The sequence below is a fragment of the Elephas maximus genome, chromosome 6 (assembly GCF_024166365.1).
Source record: "Elephas maximus indicus isolate mEleMax1 chromosome 6, mEleMax1 primary haplotype, whole genome shotgun sequence".
In the NCBI taxonomy this organism is placed as follows: domain Eukaryota; kingdom Metazoa; phylum Chordata; class Mammalia; order Proboscidea; family Elephantidae; genus Elephas; species Elephas maximus.
In genome coordinates this window covers 29,434,205-29,459,489 of record NC_064824.1, presented here as the reverse complement: position 1 = coordinate 29,459,489, position 25,285 = coordinate 29,434,205, and the positions used below count along the sequence as shown (strand labels likewise).

Sequence of the window (25,285 nt, the reverse complement as noted above, 5' to 3'; positions counted from 1 at the left end):
GAAATTGTCTGTTTTCTGTCTTACTCAGGTTTATTTTATAAACCAGGGGCAGGAGACTAATCTTTGTTCATGACAGGAGGCTCAACATTATAGATTTTCTTTTTCAATCCTTCCACATCTGTGGGTTTTAGAACTGTGGCTTGTGTTGTTAATATTTATGCTGCTCCTCTAATGTCTTTTGTGTGTCTGGAGCATCAAGGACAGACTAATGACTTATTTGCCTCGATGCCCGAGGCAGCTGCCTTCCTCCAACAAAGACAGCTACATCAATGCCAAGTGAGTCTTGGAACAGTCTCAATACTCTTGGCTGCTCCACTACGAGATGGACACACACAACATTCTTGCTAGGACTTACTTTCTAATTTGGAGTTTCAGGTAAGACATGGTATCTTGGACTACTTGCACCTTATTTTCCTGTTTATCTTGTAGTGAGTTGACTGGTGGTCCTCCAGAAAATACGTCAATTTCCCAGAACAATGCAAACCTGACTTCATTTGGAAAAAGGTTCTTTGCAGATGTAATTAAGGTAAGGATCTCAAGAGCAGATCATCTTGGATTACCCAAGTGGGCCCTAAATCCAATGGTAAGTGTTCTCATAAGAGACAGAAGAAGAGAGGGCCATGTAAACACAGAGGTAGAAAGTGGAGTCTTATAGCTACAAGCTGAGAAATGCCTGGAGTCACCAGAAGCTGCAAGAGGCAAGGAAGAATCCTACCCTAGAGCCTTTGGAGACAGCACAACCAAGCGAACACCTTGATTTTTGGAATTTATGCCTCTAGAACTGTGACAAAATGAACTTCTGATGTTTTAATCCATCCAGTTTGTGGTAATTTGTTATGGAAGCCTCAGGAAACTAATACAGTCTTCAATGCTAAGCAAAGGCTTCATGGGAAGAAAAGAGCTATGAGTTTTACAATACCTAGCAGAATAAGGGGTCACATCTAGATACAGATAATCCCTGACTTGTAATCTATTCAAGTTATGACCAACTGTAGTTAACAACTGCTTTTTTTACGCATCTTCTTGTTAGTAATATGTATCACATATGACCTTAAAATATATCTGTAAATCTATACGTAATGTTTCCAACTCCCAAAGACAAATACAGGATTTACAAAGATACTGATAATAAAAGGCAATAATGAAAACTGAAAAAAAAAAAAAAAAGGTATTCTATTCACATCACAGCCGACTTAATGATGGAGTTGTTGGAATGGAACCCTATCATAAGTCAGGGACTACCTGCATTTAATAGACGTTTATTTAATTGAATCTCCTGGGTCCCTACAAAAATTGGACAGAATTTGCAAATGTTTCTCCAAGTCATGGGCATCAAGTGTTTGTTCCTTAGTTGAAAGATCAGACAGTCACTTTACATTTAATGAAATTCATACCATCTATTGGTTTTACTGGTACTATCAAACAAGACAACTGATTTCTGATCCAAACCAAGATGAAAATCCTGTCAATTTCTAAACTTCAAAAGAGATAAAAATGGACAAAAAACGTTCTAGAGTGCCTGCTTGGTCTTCTGATGAAATCTTAGCTTGTTCACACCACAAAGAGTACAAGGCTACACTATTAATGGACCTCTTTGCCAGCTAATATTATTAAGGTGGATGATTTATTATAAAGAAAGGCAGAATAAACATTACAATGTACCAAAAAATCCCCTCTGAGGTGCCTTTTCATCCAACAAGAATCAAATACCAATCAACAGCGACCATGTTAGTAATGAAATCGTTCTTTTTAATTGACCTAAACACTACCGCTGAGGATATTTTTCTATCCAAACAGCCCTTCCTAATAGTGAGGTTATGTGAGTCATGGGATGTCTGTACTGCCCAATTCCTTGTTCACATTTATCAGATGCCTGCCATCTGCAAAAAACCAGAACGCAACAGGTTCTGCTTTTCTTTTTTTAATGTTGTAGCTAAAAAAAAAAAAAATGTTTAGTACACGGCTTATTAACCAAGAAGAAAGACGGTTATTTCCACCTAATTGAGAAGGAATGTGGTGGCCTGTGATTTATGAAGATTTTAGGGAAAAAACCAACCAGGAAAAAAAAAAAATGATGAAGAAAGACGGTCTGCATTTCTGGCTCAAACTAAGTTTTTCATTTTTTTTTTCTGTGAAAGTATAACCAAAAAGACATGAAGACAGCTGTCTCTCTTCAGTCAAAGCTGTCCCCCCACCACCCGTGAGTGCTTCACTGCCAATGAGGAAATCACTGTGGGTGAGTCTACAGTGGGTGGTTTTCTGCCCCCTCTGTTTTTGAGAAGGTCCTAAATACTTTCAGTTTAATTTTCTTCTAATTTCTAAAAGACGTCCAATCTGACGGAACGTTGGAGGTTAAAGTTAACATTAAACTCTAAACTACCCTGAAAAAGAGAGATCTAGTTTAGGCTATTTAAAAAAAAAAAAAAAAAAAAAAGCCAGTTGCCATCAGGCTGATTCTGACTTACATGTGTCTGTAGAACTGGGCTCCACAGGGTTTTCAGTGACTGATTTTTAGGAGTTAGATCACCAGGCATTTCTTTAGAAGTGACTCTGTGTGGGCTGGAACTGCTAACCTTTCAGTTAGTTAGTAGCTGAGTGCTTAACTGTTTGCGCCAACCAGGAACTCCAGTTCAGGCTATTAGGACTCAATTATTAAGTCAGAAGAATACGTCAAACTATCCTCTTTACCCACTAACAATAGAAAAAAAGCATGGAGGAATTTCTAAGTCGTAATAATTGAGAAATTTTACATTTTCTCTTAGGAAGTTGGTTTAAACTATAAATCAACATTCACTATCAACTGGTACAATGTTTACCTATCTTCACAATTTTTGCCAAATTCATACCCTTTATACTATCATATTAAGTAAATATTTAAATTTATTCGCCTTTTTTAACTTCATTTTTTAATTGAGCTGATAAATGAAAGCCAGTATTAACTGCAATAAATGGCAGGTAACAAAAAAACCATACAGCCCCTCCAAAAAAGTACTATTAAATTCAAGCTAGATGCATAGGCCGGCTTAAAGCTCAGACTTACAGCTACTTTCACTTCATTAAAAATGCATGCAAGTGTTAAAATAAATGTTGAAGATATAACCAAACCAAACCAAATCCAGTGCCAGCAAGTCGATTTTGACTTATGCTGAAGATATATTAGCATTACATTAAGCCTTTTCTCAGGCTGAAATAAAATTGAAAAATTAACGAATCTCATTATACAATTGAATGTTATTTAGTTTTAGTGCTATGTTTGTGCACCATGTAAAATTATGTAAATCCTTTCAAATACTTCTCATCCCAAACCTACATTCTGGAAACACGGAGCTAGTATTTCAAGTAAGAAAGGCAGTCACCCTAGTCATATTAAGCATGAAGCTTATCTTAAAAAGTACAAGACCCAGCCTTCAGACAAGGTCTTCCTGGCATTCTCTTCCAAAAATGACAAGAAGACTGATGAAGGCAAAGGTATAAGAAATGAATCATCGTCTCAAACTTAGGGAACACAAGAAATGACACTGCTCATACTGTATCAAAATCATTATTTGATTAAATAGATGAGACTGCTGTGGGTGTATTGAGAGAGGAATGTTAAGTGTTAAAAAAAAAAGTATTAGGGAAGGCAAAAAGGAGGTGCGACATTTGTTTTCTATTCTTGAGAAATCAATGAAAATAATGAATAGCCCTTGAAGATAAAAAGTCACTGTGAAGAATCTGAATTTCAATTAGAAATGAGAAATATACTCCACACAGTTCAGAAGATAATGTTTGATAAGCTTCTTCTATCTGCAAACTTGTAATCCTTGGGGTGGTGGAGCTCTAAAAATATGAAGAACAGTATATTAGTACTTACTGGTAATGAACCCATGATGGTCCAAGAGTTTTCTTGAATTGAGCGAGTCCCACAATATCAATATAAATGAGTTCAACGATTCTGTCCCCTACAGTTGGGCAGCCAGATCGGTTTCCTACAACCTTCTTCATTATTCTAGAGAAAAAGCAGAGGAGGGAAAGAAAAGACATAATTCACTCCAAGGTACTACACCTGGCAACTTTAATAGGCAAATATGCATTCAAAGAAACCTCATTGAACACAGCAGCATGGGCCTTCCAAATACACTGCCCATCCAAATTCTTACCACCCAGCAAAATCTACCCACAGCCCTGATACTGACTCTTGAAAAAAACAAGCACAGCCTTTGAAACCAAGAAAGCTCTGGGTCGGGATTTGCCTTCACCAACCAGCAGCTATGAGACCTCAGATATGTTAACCTGTCTGAGTTTTTCTCTCATCATCTTCCCTCTTTCTCCCTGACCACCAAAAAAAAAAAAAAAAAAGGCTTGAATATGGATTGGATATGATGCTAACTTCTCAGAAGTCCTTAGGCAGATTAAATGAGCTATTAACAACAAAGTCCCTAGTGTAGACTCTCAGTGACTATTAGCTTCCTCCACACAGCTGGTACTTATTATTCCAGGCCTTACTGAATAACCTATCCTTTCTTTCTCTAACTGCCTTCCATTTCTAGCTTCTACTGTAATAATTTCTTTCTATACTGTCTTTCAGCATTCCCTAATTATTTCTCTTATGTAAATTTTTTCTCACTAGACTGTATTACAGAACCAGCCCTATGACTTATATTTCATTACCCTTCCCACTTCCCTTTCCACCCATCCACTCACTCATCCACTCACTCATCCACCCACCCACCCATCCACCCATCCCCATCCATCCAACCATCCATCCATCACCCTTGAACTCAGAAAGTGGCACTCTACATGATCGACATGCCGGCTTCACAGATGGTAGTAAATGACTGCTAAACATACTGCGTTCACCTAGAAAATCAGTCATTACTGCTCCTTTTTACCCCTGCCCACACCCCATAACAATCCTTCAGCAAGTTCTGGGCAGTCTACTTCAAAGGACAAGAGTCACATTCAAGACTCTGCTCTACAGTGTTGTAGGGTCAGTTCTTCAGGCCTTCTTTTCTTCTCTGCTGGGTTTCTGAAAACGCTGAGATCCCTATAACCACTTTCTTCCTACATGACTCTATCCTAAGGGTCAGAAAACTTTTTCTATAAACGGCCATGCAGGAAATACTTTCACTTTTTCAAAAAAAACTTTGCAACTACTCATCCCTGACGGTGTAGCCATCTACCACCACAACCAGTTGCCACTGAGTCAATTCTGACTCGTTGTGTGTCTGGGTAGAATTGTGCTCCCTAGTGTTTTCAGTGGCTGATTTTTCAGAACCAAATCACCAGGTCACCTTGAACCGCTAACTTTTTTCTTTTTTTAACCGCTAACTTTTTGATTAGCAGTCAAGCACATTGACCCTTTATACCACCCAGGGACCAAAACAGCCGTAGACATAATATAAACAAATGGGTATGGCTGTGCTTCAATAAAACTTTATTTACAAATACAGGGAGAGGGATGGATTTGTTCTTCTTGTTTGCTGGCCCCACTATTAAGTGGTTCCCAAACTTGTCTGCCAGTATAATCACTTGGGGGCATCTACTTATGCCTGAGTCCAATTCCCAAAAGCTGTGACTCGATTAGTCTGAGCTTTGGAATTTTAAAAAGATCCCAGGCAAGGGCTGATTATCCAATAGGCAAGGTAAGCACAGTGCTTCCCTTACTTACCAAATCATTTGTAGTGCAACAATTTCACATGGGTTTCACCACGTCTTTGATTAGTAAGTAAGCACAAGTAAGCCCATGCTTACCTTGCTTACTGGGTTATCCGCCCCTGTCAGGGACTGTCAATTTGAAAAGAGGCTTTGATTCTGTAGGAAGGTGCTGTGGGGTGGGAGACAGACAGATGCCAGCCATAACTCAAAGCAGAATCTTTGATGTGAAAAAAATGTGAAACTGTTCACTACAGATAATCTGGTAAGCAAGGTAGGCACTGTGCTTACCTTGCCTATAGGACAATCTACCCCGACCAGGTAATTCTAATACGCTGGCAGGTTTGGGAACCACTGCTCTATGTTGCTCCTATGATAATCTTCTTAAATAAAAGACATCTGGCACTGACACCATGCTTAAAGACTTTATAGACGTCTCTTGATCGGAGAATTAAATCTATGCTTGACAAATCCCTACACAGTTCTCTTGCCCACTCCAGGGAGAACTTGTGTGCTTCCTGGTGTTTCTCTCCCAATGCCTTATACTTCATTTGTTCACTACCCACTCACCCCTTCATTTCTTCATCCTCTCACTTATTCATTCAATAAACAGGAATAAGCACCCCGTGTGTGTGTACCAGGTACTTTCTAGGTGCTAAACACGGTGAACCATATCCACAGTTCCTGCACTCCCGCTTAGGTTCTAACGTCCACGCCTCCATCTGCATTAACCAGATTGGGCTCTAATTAACAGAAGACCGACAACTCCTTGACCATATGCTGGCCATCTCTGCATATGCCATACCAAGAGCCAGCCCACAGAAAACACTGAAAGAGTAATTTTTAAACGTATGAATGTATCTACTTTATAAGTTGTATAGCCTATGCGTTTTAAGCAAGCAGGAAGAAGGCAACAAGAGGCAGCAGGGTAAAAGGACAATGGTGGTGATTAAGGGTTCAGAAGACCTCAAGTTTATCTACCCTTGAAAGTCACAATGTGGTTAAGGATACAGGCTTCAAAGTCAGACAGACACAGGGATCAAATTCCGGCTCTTCCACATACTACCCATGTAACACTGACCAATTCAATTTTGGTCTCTGAGCCTCAGTTTCCTCATCTTTAAAATGCAGGCAGTACCAACAACTACTTCTGAATTTGTGCTAGGGACTAAATAGATAAAACATAAGAAGTGCTTAGCATCTGGTGCACTTGAATGGTGCCTTTGAATTGTGGTGTTGGCGAGGAATATTGAGTATGCCATGGACTGCCAGAAGAACAATTCTGTCTTGGAAGAAGTACAGCCAGGATGCTCCTTAAAAGCGAGGATGGTGAGACTTCGTCTCATGTATTTTGGATGTTATCAGGAAGGACCAGTCCCTGGAGAAGGACATCACGCTTGGTGAAATACAGAGCCAGAGAAAAAGAGGATGACCTTCAATGAGATGGACTGACACAGTGACTGCAACAATGGGCTCAAACACAGCAACGATGGTGAGGATGGCGCAAGACCGGGCAGTGTTTCATTCTGTTGTACACAGAGTTGCTACGAGTTGGAACCAACTCGACAGCACCTAACAACAACAGCAACAACATCTGCCGCACATTAAACGTTCAACGAATGTTAGCTGTGAATAGTCATCATCAGTATTTTGGCTGTCATAATTGTTGATACTACTGTTTTAATTAAAGCCCTTATCACAGCACCTGGTGTCTGGAAATCACTTAACACATGATAGCTGCTGTTATCTTTATTGATACTACTGCTTTCATTTCCACACCGCCACTGACCAGATGTGGATCTTGGACCTAACACAAGTGGCCCTTCATAGCATCAATGTCTGGCATAATAAAGCAGGAGCAGGGTGGAACATACATTGCCTTAACATCCTTTCTAACTCTAGAATGTTCACTCAAGGTATTTCTCCTGAAAACATTTGACATATTGCACCATGATAACTTGGCCATTGAGTAGAAAGCTTCTATGGGCAGTGATCCGAATGGAGTAACAGTGACCTACAGGTTTCCTGCTTAGCTGTCTCAATCTAAAAGGGATTAAGAAAGGGCTAGCACTAGAAGCAAATTTCAGTGAAGGAGAAAACTCAGGTGGAGTTAACAGATTCAGTTGAAAGTTGGCTAACTGAAAAGGGATGGGATCTGGGCTTTCAGGAAATTCATTCCATCCAAATTAAATTATAAACAGGAACGTGCCCTGTTTTAAGGTTTAGAGAGCCTGATGCTGAGTCGGGAATGGTATGAATTTCATCAAGAGACAGGGAATTAGTAAAGTCGGTAATGTTTTGTGCTGCAGATGTTGGAAGCACCTGGAATAGCAAAGCATAAGCTTCTTAGTTGGAATTTTCTGCATTCATTTATGAAGCCTCTGGAGCCCACAGCTACAATGAAAACATATTATCCTTTTCACAGTGTATGTATTTAGCTCCTGAAAATAATCTTCTTATCTCCTGTTTAGTGAATTATCACTTCCATTTTCCTCCACAAGAAATTACACACTAATAGAGGGCTTGAAGAGTTTACAATTTCTTTTTTGTATTCTGATTTTAAAATTGAAAAGTAATCTCCTTACTCTTTGAGCTCAGCCAGTGACGCTGAAATCCTAATGTCATGGCCCAGTAAGTACAGAGATGTAATTAAATCACTCCACTGAACCAATTCACCGAGAGGGCCACCACTGAAAGCTGTCTCTGCAATCTTAAATCCAGATTCCTTGGTCAGGAGTCCCAGGTGAACAAGGACCTGGAAAACAACAAAAGAGGCACACGTTGAGTATTCCCACTGAACCAAGGACAAACTCCACAGTAACACACCCAAAAGTCATCAACCGATTCTAAACTCATGTTGATGTTCTGAAATCTCAATGTGGGATATGCCATTTTTCCAAAAATAAGAAAGCAATTGCTGCCCTTGATATGGCTATGAGCATGAGCTGTGATGAGACACACCTGCTTTTGAAAAATGGGATCTATCTGGAAAATCTGAATTAAGAGAAGTTAAGCCAGGACAACATGATCTTGTCTTGTAACAATATTGGATTTCTTCCCGTAGCAGGAATATTTTTAACCTTTAATATGGAAAATTTCAGCATGTACAAAAACAGATATAATACAGTCAATCCTGATATACCCATTACATAGCTTCAATAATCATTAGTTCATGACAAACCATATTTAATTTACCAAAAAAAAAAAAAACACTGTTGCCATCAAGCAGACACCGGCTCATGGCGAAACCATGTGTGTCAGAATAGAGCTGTGCTCTGTAGGGTTCTCAGTGGCTGATTTTTTGGAAGTAGATTGTCAGGGCTTTCTTCTGAGATGCCTCTAGGTAGACTCAAACCTCCAACCTTTGGGTCAGCAGCCGAGTGTGATAACCATTTAAACTACCCAGGGACTTAATCTATATCTCCCATTTTCTCCCAACCTCTCTAGATTATTTTGAAGCAGACCCTAGATGATATAGCTTTTCACTTGTAAATATTTCAGAAAGTATCTGTAAAAGAAAACAAATGTTTACTTAAAAAAAACGACCATACATCATCATCAAGTTTATAGTTAATAATAATTCTTCAGTACTGTCATGGATTGAATTATGTCCCCCCAAAAATGTGTGTATCAACTTGGTTAGACCATGATTCCCAGTATTGTGTGGTTTTCCTCCATTTTGTGATTGGAATTTTATGTTGAGAGGATTAGGGTGGGATTGTAACATCACCCTACTCAGGTCACCTCCTGATCCAAGGTAAAGGGAGTTTCCCTGGGGTGTGGTCTGTACCACCTTTTATCTCTCAAGAGATGAAAGGGAAGCAAGCAGAGAGTTGGGGACCTCATAACACCAAGAAAGCAGCACCAAGAGCAGAGCCCGTCCTTTGGACACAGGGTCCCCGCACCTGAGAAGCTCCTCAGCCAGGGGAAGATTGAAGACAAAGGCCTTCCTCCAGAGCCGACAGAGAGAGAATGTTCCCCTGGAGCCCACACCCTGAATTTGGACTTGTAACCTACTAGACTGTGAGAAATTTCTCTTTGTTAAAGCCACGCACTTGTGGCCTTTCTGTTTTAGCAGCACTAGATGACTGAGACAAATATCATCCAGTATCCAGTCAGTGTTCACATGTCAACAGTCTCCTATTTTTTGTAAGTGCAGTTGTTCAATTCAGAAGCCAAATAAATCACAACTGCCCGATACGTTTCTTAACCTCCTTCAGCCTATATTCACTCCTCATCACTCTTTCTGAGGAGGAGGTGTTTGTAATTCATTTGTCAAAGACACTGGCTTGTATTTCCAGGAGAGTCTCCCACACGGGATTTTTGCTGAATTAAATCAAATGGTAGTATATAACAGATTCCTCTGTCCTTTATATTTCCAGTAGATTAGTAATTAGATACACAGATTGATCAATTTGGATTTGATTTTCTGGCCATCTACTTCACAGATGATGCTTGTACTTTCACGGAGAGGTACAAGGTCTGGGTGTCTCTGTTTTGTGTTGTGAGCAGCCACTGATGATCACTGCTAGACCCATTCATCCATTATAACCAAAACCAGTTGCCACTGAGTCAGTCCCAACACACAAGGTGACCTCTTGAGTGTCAAAGTAGAACTGTGCTCCATAGGGTTTCAAGGCTGATTTTTTGAAAGTAAATCACCAGGCCTTTCTTCCTAGGTGCCTCTGGGTAGACTCCAAGATCCAACCTTTCAGTTAGCAGCCAAGCACCTTAACAGTCTTCATCACCCTGGGGCCCCATTCATCCATTAAGGGATGCAAAATGTTGATATTCTATCAATCCTTCTTCATTTATTAGCTGTAATACCCCTATAGAGAAACTACCCCTCATCAGTTCTTTGGTTACCCTGAGGTACTGTTTGCATTAAAAATGCCTAGTCAATGCTTGATTCTTTCCTTTACTTACCTGTTTTCAAAACAGAAATTTGTTCTTTGGCATACTCCAATAGGAACCAATGGGGTTTAAAAAACATCGCTATAAAATCATGGATATAAGCATATTTGATGTGTTTCAGTACACTGCATTATTATCCTTACTGATTATCAAATTGTTCCATCTTGGCCAGTGGGAAGCCATCCAAGTTGGCTCCTAAGTTCTTTTGACACAACCCTAGTAGTCCTGGATAGCTTCTTTGCTCTCTGGTATGACAAGATGTTCTAAGCTTGTCATGAACTACTTCTGTCTCAGACCTGATGCAGCCATTTTTCCAAGATCCCCTAATACCCATTAGTGGAAATAGTATTTAGAGATCAAAACCTGGTACTTGGGGTGCTCATTACTACTAGGTTAATCAGTCTCTAGGCCTTTTGAGTACATACAATGAAGAAATTTATTTTTTCTCAAAGATAAAACAAATCATGAGTTCTAATTCAAACTCAGGATTACAATGTTTTTATGTAATATTAATCATCTTATATCTGTTATCTCCTTTCTCCCACACTGAAAATTCTACTTCTCAGGGACACTAACAAAATTACTCAGTCACTTTATCCCCATATACACAATTGGATTCAGAATAAGAATTACAGCACCACTACCTACTACATGATTAGGAAGAAATGTTTTTTGTCTTTGTTTTTTGTTTGGTGATATCCCATTAGAAATGTTCAGACAAATTACCGTGTTCTAATCACTAAGAATAGTCCTTCTCTATGTTTTTGTAAAAAACTATGTATGCAGCTAGTTTATTTTATTTTCTTTGTGGTTTTTAGGGCTTTTTTTTTTTGTAATTAAATTTTGTTTTAGACTTATACAAAATGGCTCCAAATTCAAATCTACAAAGATATATTCAGAGAAGTTTTGCTTTTACACCTAATGCCTCTATCTTATTCCCTTCCTCCCCTATAATATAGGACCACTTATTTTTAATTTTGCAGCTTAGTCTTTCAATTTATTTTCATATAAGAAGCACATATGTGTATTTTATATATATACACACACACACATACATACAGACATACACACTTTGTCTCCCTTTTAAAAACACATACTTCTCTCCAACTATCTTTTTTCACTTAACAGCATACCCCAGAGACCACTCCATAGAGAGATATTCTTTATTTCCTTTTACAGCCCATCTGGAGAATCTCATCACATGTCCTTCCATAGAGGATTATTTGGTGCCAGAACGTTTGGTTCTGTGGTCTCATAAACCCAGGATCTAAATAAAAATGACCCATCAAACTATGACTTGGAGTATTGCTGTTTTTTTTTTTTTGAGACTATAAAATTAGTCATATTATAAAAATCAAACTCATTTTTAAGTTCTTTTTAGATGTGTGCACAAAACATTCACTTTACTCAGTTCTTAAACCAAAACATTTCATCTAAAGCCACAACCACTTAATCTATAGCTATGGGGTACAAACTCTTCCAAGCCCAGAAGTATTCTAAGGGTTTTCCAAACAACTCCTCATCAACTTGAAACAAATTAGTACAGGCTTAATTGATAGCATCTCTCTCTTAGGAACATAGTCAGAAATATTAACCAAACAGAGCTGAAATAGAACCCACCGGTTGCTCAATTTAACAACTGACAATGACTAAAAATACAAAATTATCATAGATGATGTAATTGAACTGGGAGAAACTCAAAGGCTGGGTTCAGGAAAAGAAACGGGGAAAAGTTTCCAGACTCTACTGAGAGAGGCAGTCAGATGGTTCAAATGAAAATCTTGCAGGCATATATGCTGCTTGGCTTCACCAAGAAATACATGTGCAGCTCCCTGCTGGGCAAAAGTACGGCTATTGGGGAAAGGAATACGGATGTACAAAAGACAGAGCAGGTTCACCCTGAGAGAATATCATTTGAGACATGACATTTCTCTTAGTCTTGTTTCCAAGCAAAGTCAAATTTTAAAAGAGAACCGGTGTCTGACTGAACTGAAGAAGATACTCACTTTCTTCCTCTTTCTTTTCTCAAGATTCTGCTTTTCTGCCAGGGACTTGATTGCCTGGATCCACGCATCGGCCATTCGCCGGATCCGGAGTCTCATCCACCGGAATTCTTCGTGCTTTTTCATCATACTGTAGAGAATATTAAAATCCGTACGAATTTCAGCCTAGAAACAAAAATTTAATAAAATGAATAGAAGATAAAATGTCAGAAAGCATAATGGTTTCCATGCCAAGACATCTGAAAACTGGAAAGAGACAGTCGATTAGATACAGGGCTTCAAAAATGAGTCTTGTCTGCTGCGCAGCTTTAGTTTAACGTCCCAGGTTTGCAAACTGAAGTCAGGCCCCTGACTGCTGATACACAGTAAGGAACATCATTAAAAAATTAGAAATTGGGAATGCCAGCACAGTCATTGCAAAGCACTGGGCCATGTTAAAATGCATTTTTCACAATGAGTATGCTTCCAGCACCCCGAAATTTTCTGTGCCCAAATTTATTGTGCCACATGGATCTTCTGCAGAGCAGCAGACTCCTGGGAAAACTGAAATAAATTCTTAACAGGCTACCTACCACTACAGAGGTTGCCAAAAAGCTTCTTCTGTCCCATAATGTAAAGAGAGAAATCAATGTTCAACTTCTAGTTTTATCTCAGTCCAAACAAGCAAAAAAACCATTATTTTCTAAGGAACTTAAAAGTCAGGAATACCACTTTTCTAATGCAGCTGAGTAAAATTTAAAATTCCAGGAAGAACATTTTAAAATCCAGGGAGAATATTTTTCTAATGTAGCTAGATGTATCCAGTGATTGAAATAACAGAAAAATAATACCAGTATTTTTTTTTTTCACAAAGCAGCTGAAGTATACTGAATCCATCTTTCAAGAGTCACCATAGTTCATTCTAAAATACTCATCTGATCATGTTCCCCCTAAACTCAATGATTTCCCAGGACTCCCATGGTCTAAACCATTTATCAGAAAACCACGATCCTTGGGCCAAATCCTCCTTGCTGCCTGTTTTTGTAAAAAAGCTTTTACAGGAGCACTTTCACATCTATTCATTTACACTTGTCTGTGCCATTCTCTGTGCTGCAATAGCAGTTGAGTAGTTGGGATAGAGGCCATATGACCGGCAAAAACAAAAGTATCTACTATTTGGCTTTTTACAGAAAAAGTTTGTTTATCTCTGTTTTAAAGAAAAATGACTTAAGCTTTCAAAGATGGCATACCTAACTTTCCAATCTCTTCTTTAACTCATCTAATCCAAACACAACTTGCCTCACTAAGCCAAGATCTACTCCCTGGAAACATAAACCTCTTTTATAACTGGTGGCTTTGCATGCACTTCCCTTTATCACAGACATCCTTCTCTCTTTGACCTAGTATAATCTCACACATCATGTTTTCTTTTTTTTCTGAATTTTATTTTGATGTTGCTGTTGAGACCACACAGAGTAAAACATACACCAATTCAACAGTTTCTACATATACAACTTAGTGACATTGATTACACTCTTAGAGTTGTACAGCCATTCTCACCCTCTTTTTCTGAGTTGTTCCTCCCTCACTATCCCCCCGCTAAGGTTCCCATATAATCTTCTGAGTTGCTGTTGTCAATTTGATCCCATATACATAGTTCTTAAAAGAGCATGATACTCAAGACAGATCTTTTTCTCTAGTTAAGCTAAACATTTGTTCAGTCTTAAGAAGACTTCAGGGGATATTTCTGGTTTAAGGTTTAAAGATAATCTAAGGGCAAGTGTGTGAGGGGTTCATCTACCCTCCATGGCTCCAGAAGGTCTGGAGTCCGTAAGAATTTGAAATTCTATTCTGCATTTTCCCATTTTTGATCAGGATTCTTTTATAGAATCTTCTATCAAAATGTCCAGTAATGGTAGAACACCATCCAGTTCTGGTCTCATGCCAAAGAAAACAGTTGTTCATAGAGGCAATTGGCCACACATTCCATATCCTCCTCCTATTCCTGACTCTCCCTATTCCCTCTGTTGCTCCGGGTGAATAGAGACCAATTGTTGTACCTTGGATGGCTACTTGCAAGCTTTTAAGACCCCAGGCACTACACAAAGAACTAGGAGGTAGAATGAAAGCACTAAACACGTTATTAGGCCAATTAACTGGGATGTCCCATGAAACCAGGACCCTAAACCTCCAAACCAAGGAATCAAATGCCATGAGGTGTTTGGTTGTACATAAACAGTTTCAGCAGCTATTCTTTTTTTTTTTTTCCAATTCAATTTTTTATAGGTATACAACTTATTCACAGCAATTAATCAGCTGTGTGACCCTACCTTAATCAATGTGATTTTTTTAATTATCATTAACCCTCCTTTACTGCTTCCCCCTACCCGCTGTAATCCCTAATAAACTTTGGTCTCTGTACATTTGTCTTTCCTTGTCTTTTTATCTAAGTGAGGTCATACAATATTTGTCCATTTCTAACTGGCTTATTTCACTCAGCATAATGTTTTCCAGCTCCATCCATGTATCAAGACGTAATTTCTCTTACTGGCTGAGTAGTATTCCATTGTATATATGTACCACATTTTGTTTATCTATTCATCTGATGATGAGCATTTAGGTTGTTTCCACCTTTTGGCTATTGTGAATAGTGCTGCAATGAACATTAGTGGATAAGTCTCTGAATCTCTGCTTTTAAGTCTTTTGGTATATACCCAGGAGTGGAATTGCTGAGTCATATGATAGTTCTATTCTTAGTTTCTTGAGGAACTGCCACACTTTTTTCCACAACAGCTGTACCATATTGCATTCCCACCAGCAATAAGTAAGTGTTCCAATTTCCCCACACCCTCGCCAACATTTGTTATTTTGGTTATTTATTTATCACAGCCAGTCTAGTGAGAGTGAAATGGTATCTCATTGTGGTTTTGATTTGCATCTCTCCGAGGGTTAATGATGATGAGCATCTTCTCATGTGTTAGGTGGCCATTTGAATGTCCTCTTTGGTGAAATGTCTAGTCAAGTCCTTTGCCCATTTTGATTGGGTTATTTGTCTTTTTGTTGTTAAGATGTCAACCAACTAAACCAAGCCCGTTGCCATCAAGTCGATTCCAACACATGGTGAACCTACAGCACAGAGTAGAACTGCCCCATGGAGCTTCCAAGGAACGTCTGGTGGATTCTAACTGCTGACCCTCTGGTTAGCAGCTGTAGCACTTAACCACTACGCCACCAGGGTTTCCAAGATGTCAAAGTTTTATATATATTTTGGTTATTATTATCTTTATAGGATATATGAGTTCCAAAGATATTCTCCCAGTTGGTAAACTGTCTTTTCACTTTTTTGGTAAAGCCTTTTGATAAACAAAATTTTTACTTTTTACCAAGTCCCATTTATTTTGTCTTATGTAGTCTCTGCTTTTATTATATTAGATAATCCACTGTTTAAAACTAGGCCTGACAGCATTGCCCCTGCATTTTCTTCTGAAAATTTTACGGTTTTAGTTTGCCCATGTAGGTTCTTAATCCGTTTTTCATTTGTTTTGGTGTATGGTGTGAGGCAAAGGTCCTATTTCACTTTTCTGCATGTGGAAATCCAATTTTCTCAGCACTATTTATTGAAGATTCCTCTTTTCCCACTAGCCTGGTGATGGCTAAGGTTGTGTGCCAACTTGGCTAGGCGATGATTCTCAGTGGTTTGGCAGTCGTATGATGTTGTGATCACTTCCATGATGAGATTTGATATGTGATCACCTCCATCATGGCATCTGCTGTGAGTAGCCAATCAGTTGAAAGGGAGTTTCCTCGGGCATGTGGCATTCATTGAGTGTAAGTGGACGTTCTGGCAAGGCTATGAGCTTTTGCTCATTCTGGATGCTGCAGCTGGCTCCTGTTCATGTGACCTCCAGTTCTTGGGACCTGAGCTAGCAGCTTACCTGCAGTCTTGCCTGCTGATTCTGGGATTCATCGATCTTTGCAGCCTGTGAGCAAGAGCCCTGCTCTCTGACCTGCCGATCTTGGGTTCACCAGCCCCTGTGGTTAGGTGAGTCAGGAGAAGCTTCTATCTTGACTCATGGACTTGGGACGTTCCAGCCTCTACAACCATGTGAACCATTTCCTTGATATAAATCTATATATTTATTTATATGCTTTATTGGTTTTACTTCTCTAGAGAACCAAGCCTAAGAAAGCACCTTTGTCAAAAATCAGTTGAAGATTGATATGTGGGTTTATTTCTGGACTCTCATTTCTATTTCACTGATCTAAGTGTCTATTTTTATAATAGCACTAGGCTGTTTTGATTACTGTAGCTGTAAAAATGTTTTAAATCAGGAAGTGTAGTCCTCCTACTTTGTTCTTCTCATTCCACAATGCTTTAGCTATTCAGCATCTCTTGTCATTCCATATAGAGTTCAGGATTGGTTTTTCCATTTCTGTAAAGAAGGCTGTTGGAATTTTAATTGGGATTATGTTGAATCTATAGATTGCTTTGGGTTGTACCCTCATCCTAACAACGTTAAGTCTTCCAATCCAAGAACATGGAGCATCTTTCCATTTATGTAAGTCCTGTTTTATATTCTTCAGCTAGGTTTTATAGTTTTCATTTTAACTCCTTCACGTCCCTGGTTAAATTTATTGTAGGTATTTTATTCTCTTAGAAGTTATCATAAATGAAATCACTTTCTTAATTTCCCTTTCAGGTTTCTTATTGCTGGTGTATAGAAAACTAACTGATTTTTTTTGTTTGTTTGTTTTTAACCTTGTACCCTGCAAACTCTGCTAAATTTCTCTATTAGCTCTATAAGTTATATTGTGGATTCTTTGGGATTTTCTATATAGAGGATCATATCATCCATGAATAGAACTAATTTTACCTCCTTTCCAAAATGGATACCTTTCATTTCTTTTTTCTTGTCTTATTGCTCTGGCTAGGACTTCTAATACAATACTGGATAGAAGTGGTGAGAGCGCACACCCTTGTCTTGTTTTCAATTTCAAGAGGAAAGCTCTCAACCTTTCTCGATTAAATATAATGTTAGCTGTTGGCTTTTCATATATGGCCTGAATCATACTGAGGAATTTCCCTTCTATTCCAATCTTTAGAGTTTTCATCAAGCAATCGTATTAGATTTTATCAAATGCTTTTTCTGCATCCATTGAGATGATCATGTAGTTCTTTTCCTTTGTTCTAGTGATGTAGTGTATAATGTTGACTGATTTTCTAATGTTGAACTATCCCTGCATTCCTGGAATAAATCCCACTTGGTCATTGTGTATGACCCTTTTAATATGCTGTTGGATTCTGTTTGCTAGTTTTTTTTTTTTTTTTTTTTGAGGATGTTACATCAAAATTCATAAGAGATATTGGCCTTTAGTTTTCTTTTCTTGTAGTGTCTTTGTCTGGTTTTGGTTAGCAGGTGTATGTGTTTCATTACAGTTCTTCATAATATTCTATCATAATTTTCTTTATTTCTATTGGGCCTATTGTAATGTCCCCTCTTTCATTTCTTATTTTAGTTATTTGCATCTTTTCTCCTTTTTCCTTTGTCAGTTGAGCTAAAGGTTTGTCAATTTTATTGATCTTTTCTATGAACTAACTTCTGGTTTTATTGATTCCATTGTTTTTCTGTTTTTGATTTTATTTATTTATGCTCTGATTTTTGTTTCTTCTGGTAGATTTAGGCTTAGTTTACTCTTCTCTTTCTAGTTTCTGGAGTTATTGAGGTAGGCTACTGATTTCAGTTCTTTCTTCTTTTTTCATGTAGGCATTTAATTTATTGTTTTATGTTTCCCCCTGAGTACTGCCTTCACTCCATCCCATAAATTTTGGTATGTTTTGCTTATATTTTCATTTAAATCTAAGAAATCTGTGACTTTTCTTTTGATTTCTTACTTGACCCATTGGTAGTTTAAAAGTATGTTGTTTAATTTCCATATGTTTGTGCATTTTTCAGTTCTTTTCTTTTTTTTCCTATTATTGATTTCTAGCTTACTCTGCTGTGGTCAGAGAAGATACTTTATATGCTCTCAATCTTCTTAAATTTATAAAGACTTGCTTTGTGACCTAACACATGGTCTATCCTGGAGAATGATCCAAGAGCACTGGAATAGAATGTATATCATGCTGTTGTTGGGTGAAGTGTTCAATATATGTTTATAAATCTAGTTGGTTTATAGTGTCATTCAGGTTTTCTGTTTCCTTGTTGAACTTCCTTCGAGACGTTCTGTTCCAATACTGAAAGTGGTGTACTGACATCTCCAACTACTGTGGTGCTACGTATTTCTCCTTCAATTTTATCAGTACTTAATTTATATATTTAGGTGCTCTGATATTGGGTGCATATATATTTATGACTGTTAAATGTTCTTCATTAATTGACCCTTTTATTACTATGTAATGCCCATCTTTATCTCTTCTAACAGATTTTGTGTTAAAGTCTACTTTGTCTGATGTTAATACTGCCACCCAAGCATTCTTTTGGCTATTATCTGCATGGCATTTTTTTCCCCCCATCCTTTTACTTTCAACCTCTCCGTGTCCTTAATCTAAAGTGTGTCCCCTGTAAACAGCATACAGTTGGATCTTTCTTTCTTTTTTTTTTTTTAATCCATTCTGCCACTCTTGGCCTTTTGATTGGAGCATTTAGTACATTTACATTCACTGTAAAAAACCAATAAGAAGTGACTTACTGCTGCCCTGTTTTTTTTTTAATGCTTAAGATGCCTTCTTTGTCTTTGTCATTTACTACTACTTGTTTTTGTGTTTTGTTGGTTTATTGTAGTGAGCCTTTTTGGTTCTGTTCTCCTTTCCCTTTGTGCATGTTTTTTAGATATTTTCTTAGTGGTTACCATGAATATTACATTTAACAGCTTATATTTATAATACTCTAGGGTAAGTCAGTACCAACTTAACTTTAGTAACATACAAGAAGTTCTATATCTACACCATTCCTCTCCCCACCTTTGTTGCGGTTATCTCTAATTTCATTTTCATATTTCTTTTGCTTTGTAACAATTTTATACTTTTTATATATTTGTTATTAAAAATTTGAAGGACAAAACATTTAGAATTACCAAGAATGAATACCTCATTACCAACCCTTGTACTTGTCCATTCATTTCCCCTTATTAGGGATCTTTGTTTGTATGCATAGCTTTGAATGACTTTTTAGTGTCTTTTCCCTTCTGCCTATAGAACTCCCATTACTACTTTTTGTAGGCTGGTCTGGTGCATATGAACTCTCTCAGCTCAAGTTTATCTGGGAATGTTTTAATTTCACCCTCATTCTTGAAGGATACTTTTGTTGGGTATAGTATTCTTCGTTGACAGTTCTCCCCCCTCCCCCGGCATTTTAAATGTATCGTTCCATTGCCTTCTGGCCTCCAATGTTTCTGACTAGAAGTAGGCATTTAATCTTATTGGTAATCCTTTGCATGTGAGCATTTGTTTCTCTCTCACCGCTTTCAGAAATCTCTCTGTATCTTTACTTTTTAAGAACCTAACCATGATTTGTCTGGGTGTAGATCTATTTGGGTTCATCCTGTTTGGAATTCTTTGAGGTTCTTGGATTTGTAGGTTCATGTCCTTGGTTACATTGGGGATATTTTCTGTCATTATTTATTTAAATATTCTTTTTGTTCTTTTTTCTCCTCATCTCCTACTGTACTTCCCATAATGTACATATTAGGTCTCTTGTTGTTGTCCCGTAATTCCATTAAACTGTGCTCAGCCTTCTCGAGCCTCTGCTCTTACTGACCTTCAGCATCTGTAATTTTAATTATCTTATGCTCTAATTTGCTGATTTTTCTGCCTGATTAAATCTGTGGGTAAGTCCTTCTATTATGTTTATCATTGCAGTTACTGTACCTTTCAATTGCAGTATCTGTTTTTATATCCTCATTTTGTTCTTGCATTGTTTTCCTTATTTATTTTAGCTCTTTGTCTATGTTTTCCCTTAGGTCTTTAATTATGTTTAATGTTGTTGCATTATATTCTTCCATTCTTTTAATTATTTGGGTCATTTATTTCTAGATGCACTTTCATTCCCTTTGTGATGTTCATTTGGATGTGTCATTGTTTCTCTGTTCTTTATGTGTCTGTGATTTTTGGGGGGGGCACTGGAATTTTTCAGAGTGTTAACTTTCTCAATTTCCTTGCCCTCATTTGATGGTTTTCCCACATTATTTTCTGCAAAAAAATCTTAGGTGGGCAGTCTTCAGTCTTTGCTTGCCATTTTCTCTCCCTCTCTGTGACAGCTCCTTTTCCATCCCTGGTTTAATTAGGACTCAAAAGTTCCAGATTGCAGTTTACAACTTTCAGTCTCTCCCAAAGACACCAGAAAACATGCTATGATCAGTATGTCCACCAGTTGGCCCTGCCATTGAGGTGAGATACTGTGTACTAATCAATCTGTTCTCCAGATGGCTCAGTTCTCTCTCTCTGGTTATTACTCCCTTCTCTTTTGTTTTTTTGTGACTGTGTTTTTCAGAGAACCCACACCCAGTGAGCTCCCTTTGGGGCTGGGTATTGTCCTTCAGTTTTGCCTGAGGCTTCCTTCTCTCCTCTGTGGGGTCTGCTTCTATCTCAGCTGGCTTTCAGGGGAAGCACAAGCAGACTCTCCTATTTCAGGAGGAGGAGGAGGTGCTAGCACTCCCCAGGAGAACTTCCAAAAGACCTGTGTTTTGGTTTCAGAGCCCCAGTGGCCCTGTGGTGGTTGGGCGTACGAAGGCAGTCTCCTCTTAGGTGACCCTCCTCCTAGCTCCACTGTAGGGGACTTTCTGTAGGAGTTTATATCAGTCTACCAGCCAACATTTACTGTGTTATGTTCTGAATGGACCCCCTGGGAGGTTCACCTTGTTGGTATCAGGGCCCACCCTGTAGCATGCTAGCCTGTCTGCAGTTCCCCGCTGCCGTCTTCTGACCCCTGATTCAGAGTCCCTGAAAGCTGGGTGGCATTTCCTCATTGTATTCCTTGTTGTATTTATGGAGGAAAGTTGGAACCATGGTCTATTTACATTGCCATCTTCCCAGAATTCTAACTCATTTTAAATTCAGCTCCAATGTTGACTACTCTATGAAGTCACCTGACCCCTGCAGGCTGAGATTGTTGCTTCTTCATTAATTCTCATGGGCCTCTATGACAGTGCTTATGACAAGTACGGTCATTATTTAAAACAATCATGCTCATTAGATCACTGAGCGCTTCCATGTCGGGTACCAGGTCTTGTTCATGTGAGTTGCACGTTCTTTAGGAACCTTCAGAGAATTGCTCAATAAATAAATATATGTTGACTGGTTGACTGATTTGGTCACCCAGATTTCCACAGGACTGGTGACAGAATTTCTCCAGTTTAACATTATTTCACATTACAGCTTGGGTTTCTAGAAGGTTCCACATGCACTCACTTGGCATCTGACCTAAATGCACAAGCCTAGTAAGAAGTTTCCAAAATCACTTACCAATGAATTATGATCAGCTTCTTCATAGGGATTTTTTGCTCTCCAGGGTAAACGAGGACACCAATTTTCAACCTGAAAAAACAAACCAGAGACACTAAGCACGCTTAGGCTATTTCTTTAAATGAATTAAATACATGCACAAAGCACTGAGAACAGTACCTGGAACACATAAGCATTACATTAATGTTGGCTATTAAAAAAAAAAAAATTTTTTTTTTTTTTTAATCATTATTACTCAAACTCCTACACTTAGCTAGCAATGTAGGAGTACAGGTGCCAGATACAGGGGTCCTTTCTGGTGAAATAATCAGAAAAGATCAAGAGGAGCAACAACACTTTACGTTCGTCCTTCAACGTGCTTTGTAGTCACTGATTCCTAAATCACTTATCCTCACACTGCTACACCAGAAGAAGACGGGTTCACGTGGCAGATATTTGAAAGGCTTGAACACTGTCACAGGTGAATGAGGAGGTAAACGTGCCTCTGCAACCATTTAGCAACAGAGAGGAATAACTGCTATCTGCTATGGCTTGTCTGCAACAGAAACAGGGTGACATTTAAGTCACATAACTCAACCATTTAACTCACATTTAGGAATGCAACAGAAAGTTAAGACTGATGGTCAAGGCTTTCCTCATTTTCTGGTGCTTCACTTCACCCTATCTCAAAAAATAAAGTAGTAAAACCTATCAGAGAAAACGGTGGAAAATAAATAAATAAATAAACAAACCTCACCGATCCTGTGAGGGCCATTCTGGAAGATGGATTGTTCTGTCAATGTACAGGGTTTAAAGAGCCAGGGGAGAGCAAAAGCGGAGGGAAAAGTGCAAGATTTCATAAGAATTACTTCAACAAAGTTATCAAAGAAAATAAGGCAAATTAATTTCTAGTAAAGGAAAAAACAAAAATTACACGAGAAATGCATTGAGTAATATCGATGCCTGGCCTCTTTATCAAAACTGGCTATATAATTTCAAGATAGCATATCACCTATTTACTAATATGTAATGGGATTATTGGAGTCCTGGTGGCACAGTACTTAAGAGATCGGCTGCTAACCAAAAGGTCAGCAGTTCAAATCCACTAGCCACTCCTTGGAAGCCCTATGGGGCATTTCTACTCTGTCCTGACTATGAGTCAGAATCAACTCAATGGCAACTTTTTTGTTTGTTTGGCTAATAAACAGCCAAGAAGCCCTGGTGGTGCAATGATTGACCACTTAGCTGCTAATCGAAAGGTTGGCAGTTCAAACCCACCCAGCAGCTCCACAGGAGAAAGACCTAGAGATCTGCTTCCATAAAAGGCTACAGCCAAAAATACCCAATGGGGCAGTTCTACTCTGTCATATGAGGTTACTATGAGTCAAAGTCGATTGCACCACACCAAAACAACAACAATAAACAGTCACTAAAAATTTTTCTATGGGTTGGCCAAGTGGGCCTATAAAACATAACAGAGGTAGAAGGTAGGGGGCAACCATGGTGGGGTCATTGAGTCAGAAGTGGTATATGTGAGACCACAGCTCATGGGTTAGCAGAGCAGAGTCAGACAAGATGGTTTGCCCTCTAGGCTCTGGGCCAGTTTTCAAAGAAACATGTCAGTTTCACTAATCTAGAAATTACTCCTAATGCAAGGTGATTTTTACCATAACCAAAAATAACTGGCTTGATGTGCATAAAGTCAACTGCCACTGTAAATAATCTAAAACCAATAAGCAAGGCTTGGGGGAGGGTGGAATCCCTTGAAAGAAAAAGTAGTGTTCCCTTTTCTTCTGGCAGAATAAAATTAAACAACTGCCATCAAGTTGATTCCATGTGTGTCAGAGTACAACTGTGCTCCACAGGGTTTTTAATGGCTCATATTTTGGAAGTAGACTGCCAGATCTTTTATCTGAGGTGCCTCTGTGTGGACTTGAACCTCCAACATTTCAGTTAGCAGCCAAGAGCTTAACCAGTTGTACCACCCAAGGACTCTGGAATAAAATTAGACTTTACCATATTTGTGAATGACTTCAGAGATGCCCCATAAGGAAAGCTGAAATGGTTCTTACTTAAAAAAAAAAAAAAACAAAAAAAAAACTTGCCTTGGATGTTCATGGTCTAATTACCGACCTTAGAGCAGTATCACCATGAAAGGCATTACCTGGAACTTCATATAAGAGAAAAATGGGGGAAACTGGTTGTCTTGGTCATCTAGTGCTGCTATAACAGAAATACCAAAAGTGGATCACTTCAACAAAGAGAAGTTTATTCTCTCATAGTCCAGTAGGTCAGAAGTCCAAATTCAGGGTGCCGGCTCCAGCGGAAGGCTTTCTCTCTCTGTTGGCTCTGGAGGAAGGTCCCTGTCATCAGTCTTCCTTTGGTCTGGGAGCATCTCAGTGCAAGAAGCTCAGGTCCAAAGGACACGCTCTGCTCCTGATGCTGCTTTCTTGGTAGTATGAGGTCCCCATGTCTCTCTGCTTGCTTCTCTTTTATATCTCAAAAGTGATTGGCTTAAGACACTATCTAATCTTGTGGATCCCATCAATATAACTGCCACCAATCCATCTCATTATCTCATAGTGATAGGATTTTCAACAAACAGGGAAATCACGTCAGATGGCAAAATGGTACACAATTGTACAATACTGGGAATCACGACCTAGCCAAGTTGACAGATATTTTGGGGGGACACAATTCAATCCATGACACCAGTATAAAATAAGCCTGCATTTAGATGAAGTCCTGGTTGGTCTCCAGCAGCACCACACACATCTGTGCCTCATGTTCTTAGGCCTGAATGAATTATTTAGCTCAAATTAAATCTTTGTAAATGAACTCAATAAAACATTGCTCTAAAGCATACTCATAATATGAATGCTTCAAATGAATTGCAGACATGACTATGAGATCTCCAATGCCCCCCACCTCCACCACAAAAGAACCCAAAAAAACAAAGGGCACATGCTTGAAATAAGTCTCACACTAAACAAATAAATTTATCCAGCAACATGACCAGGCCAAAAAAAATTTTCCTGTGAGTAGCATGATGGGGAAAGAGGAATCAAGACTGTGAATAAAGAAAATCAACCTAAAGGAGAGACATTAGTGAGACCAGATATTGAGAAAGGATAATACATTCTCGTCCGCTCCCCCATCCCAATAAGAATCTCCCAAGATTCACTCTGCTGAAAATTTGGTTCAAGGTGATCTAAAACACGACTTCCCCTATAGAATACTTGAGACTTTAATTCCTCTTTGAAACTGATCATTTATCTCAATTCTTCTTACTCTGAATCACTGGAAAATACTTTTC

The 25,285-nt window shown here is 38.6% G+C and overlaps 1 protein-coding gene across 5 annotated transcripts in view; it reads right to left on the bottom strand.

Moving 5' to 3' along the window:
- The window catches only part of MGAT5 (alpha-1,6-mannosylglycoprotein 6-beta-N-acetylglucosaminyltransferase), a 425,977-nt gene that overhangs the window by 134,090 nt on the left and 266,602 nt on the right, over positions 1-25,285 (bottom strand). For all 5 annotated transcript variants that reach the window (XM_049889210.1, XM_049889214.1, XM_049889212.1 and 2 more), the window contains 4 exons: positions 21,991-22,062; positions 12,555-12,716; positions 8,220-8,389; positions 3,854-3,988 (listed from right to left, as the gene is read on the bottom strand). In XM_049889210.1, the coding sequence (XP_049745167.1) occupies positions 3,854-3,988; positions 8,220-8,389; positions 12,555-12,716; positions 21,991-22,062 (539 nt within the window). The remainder of the gene's footprint in view (positions 1-3,853; positions 3,989-8,219; positions 8,390-12,554; positions 12,717-21,990; positions 22,063-25,285) is intronic.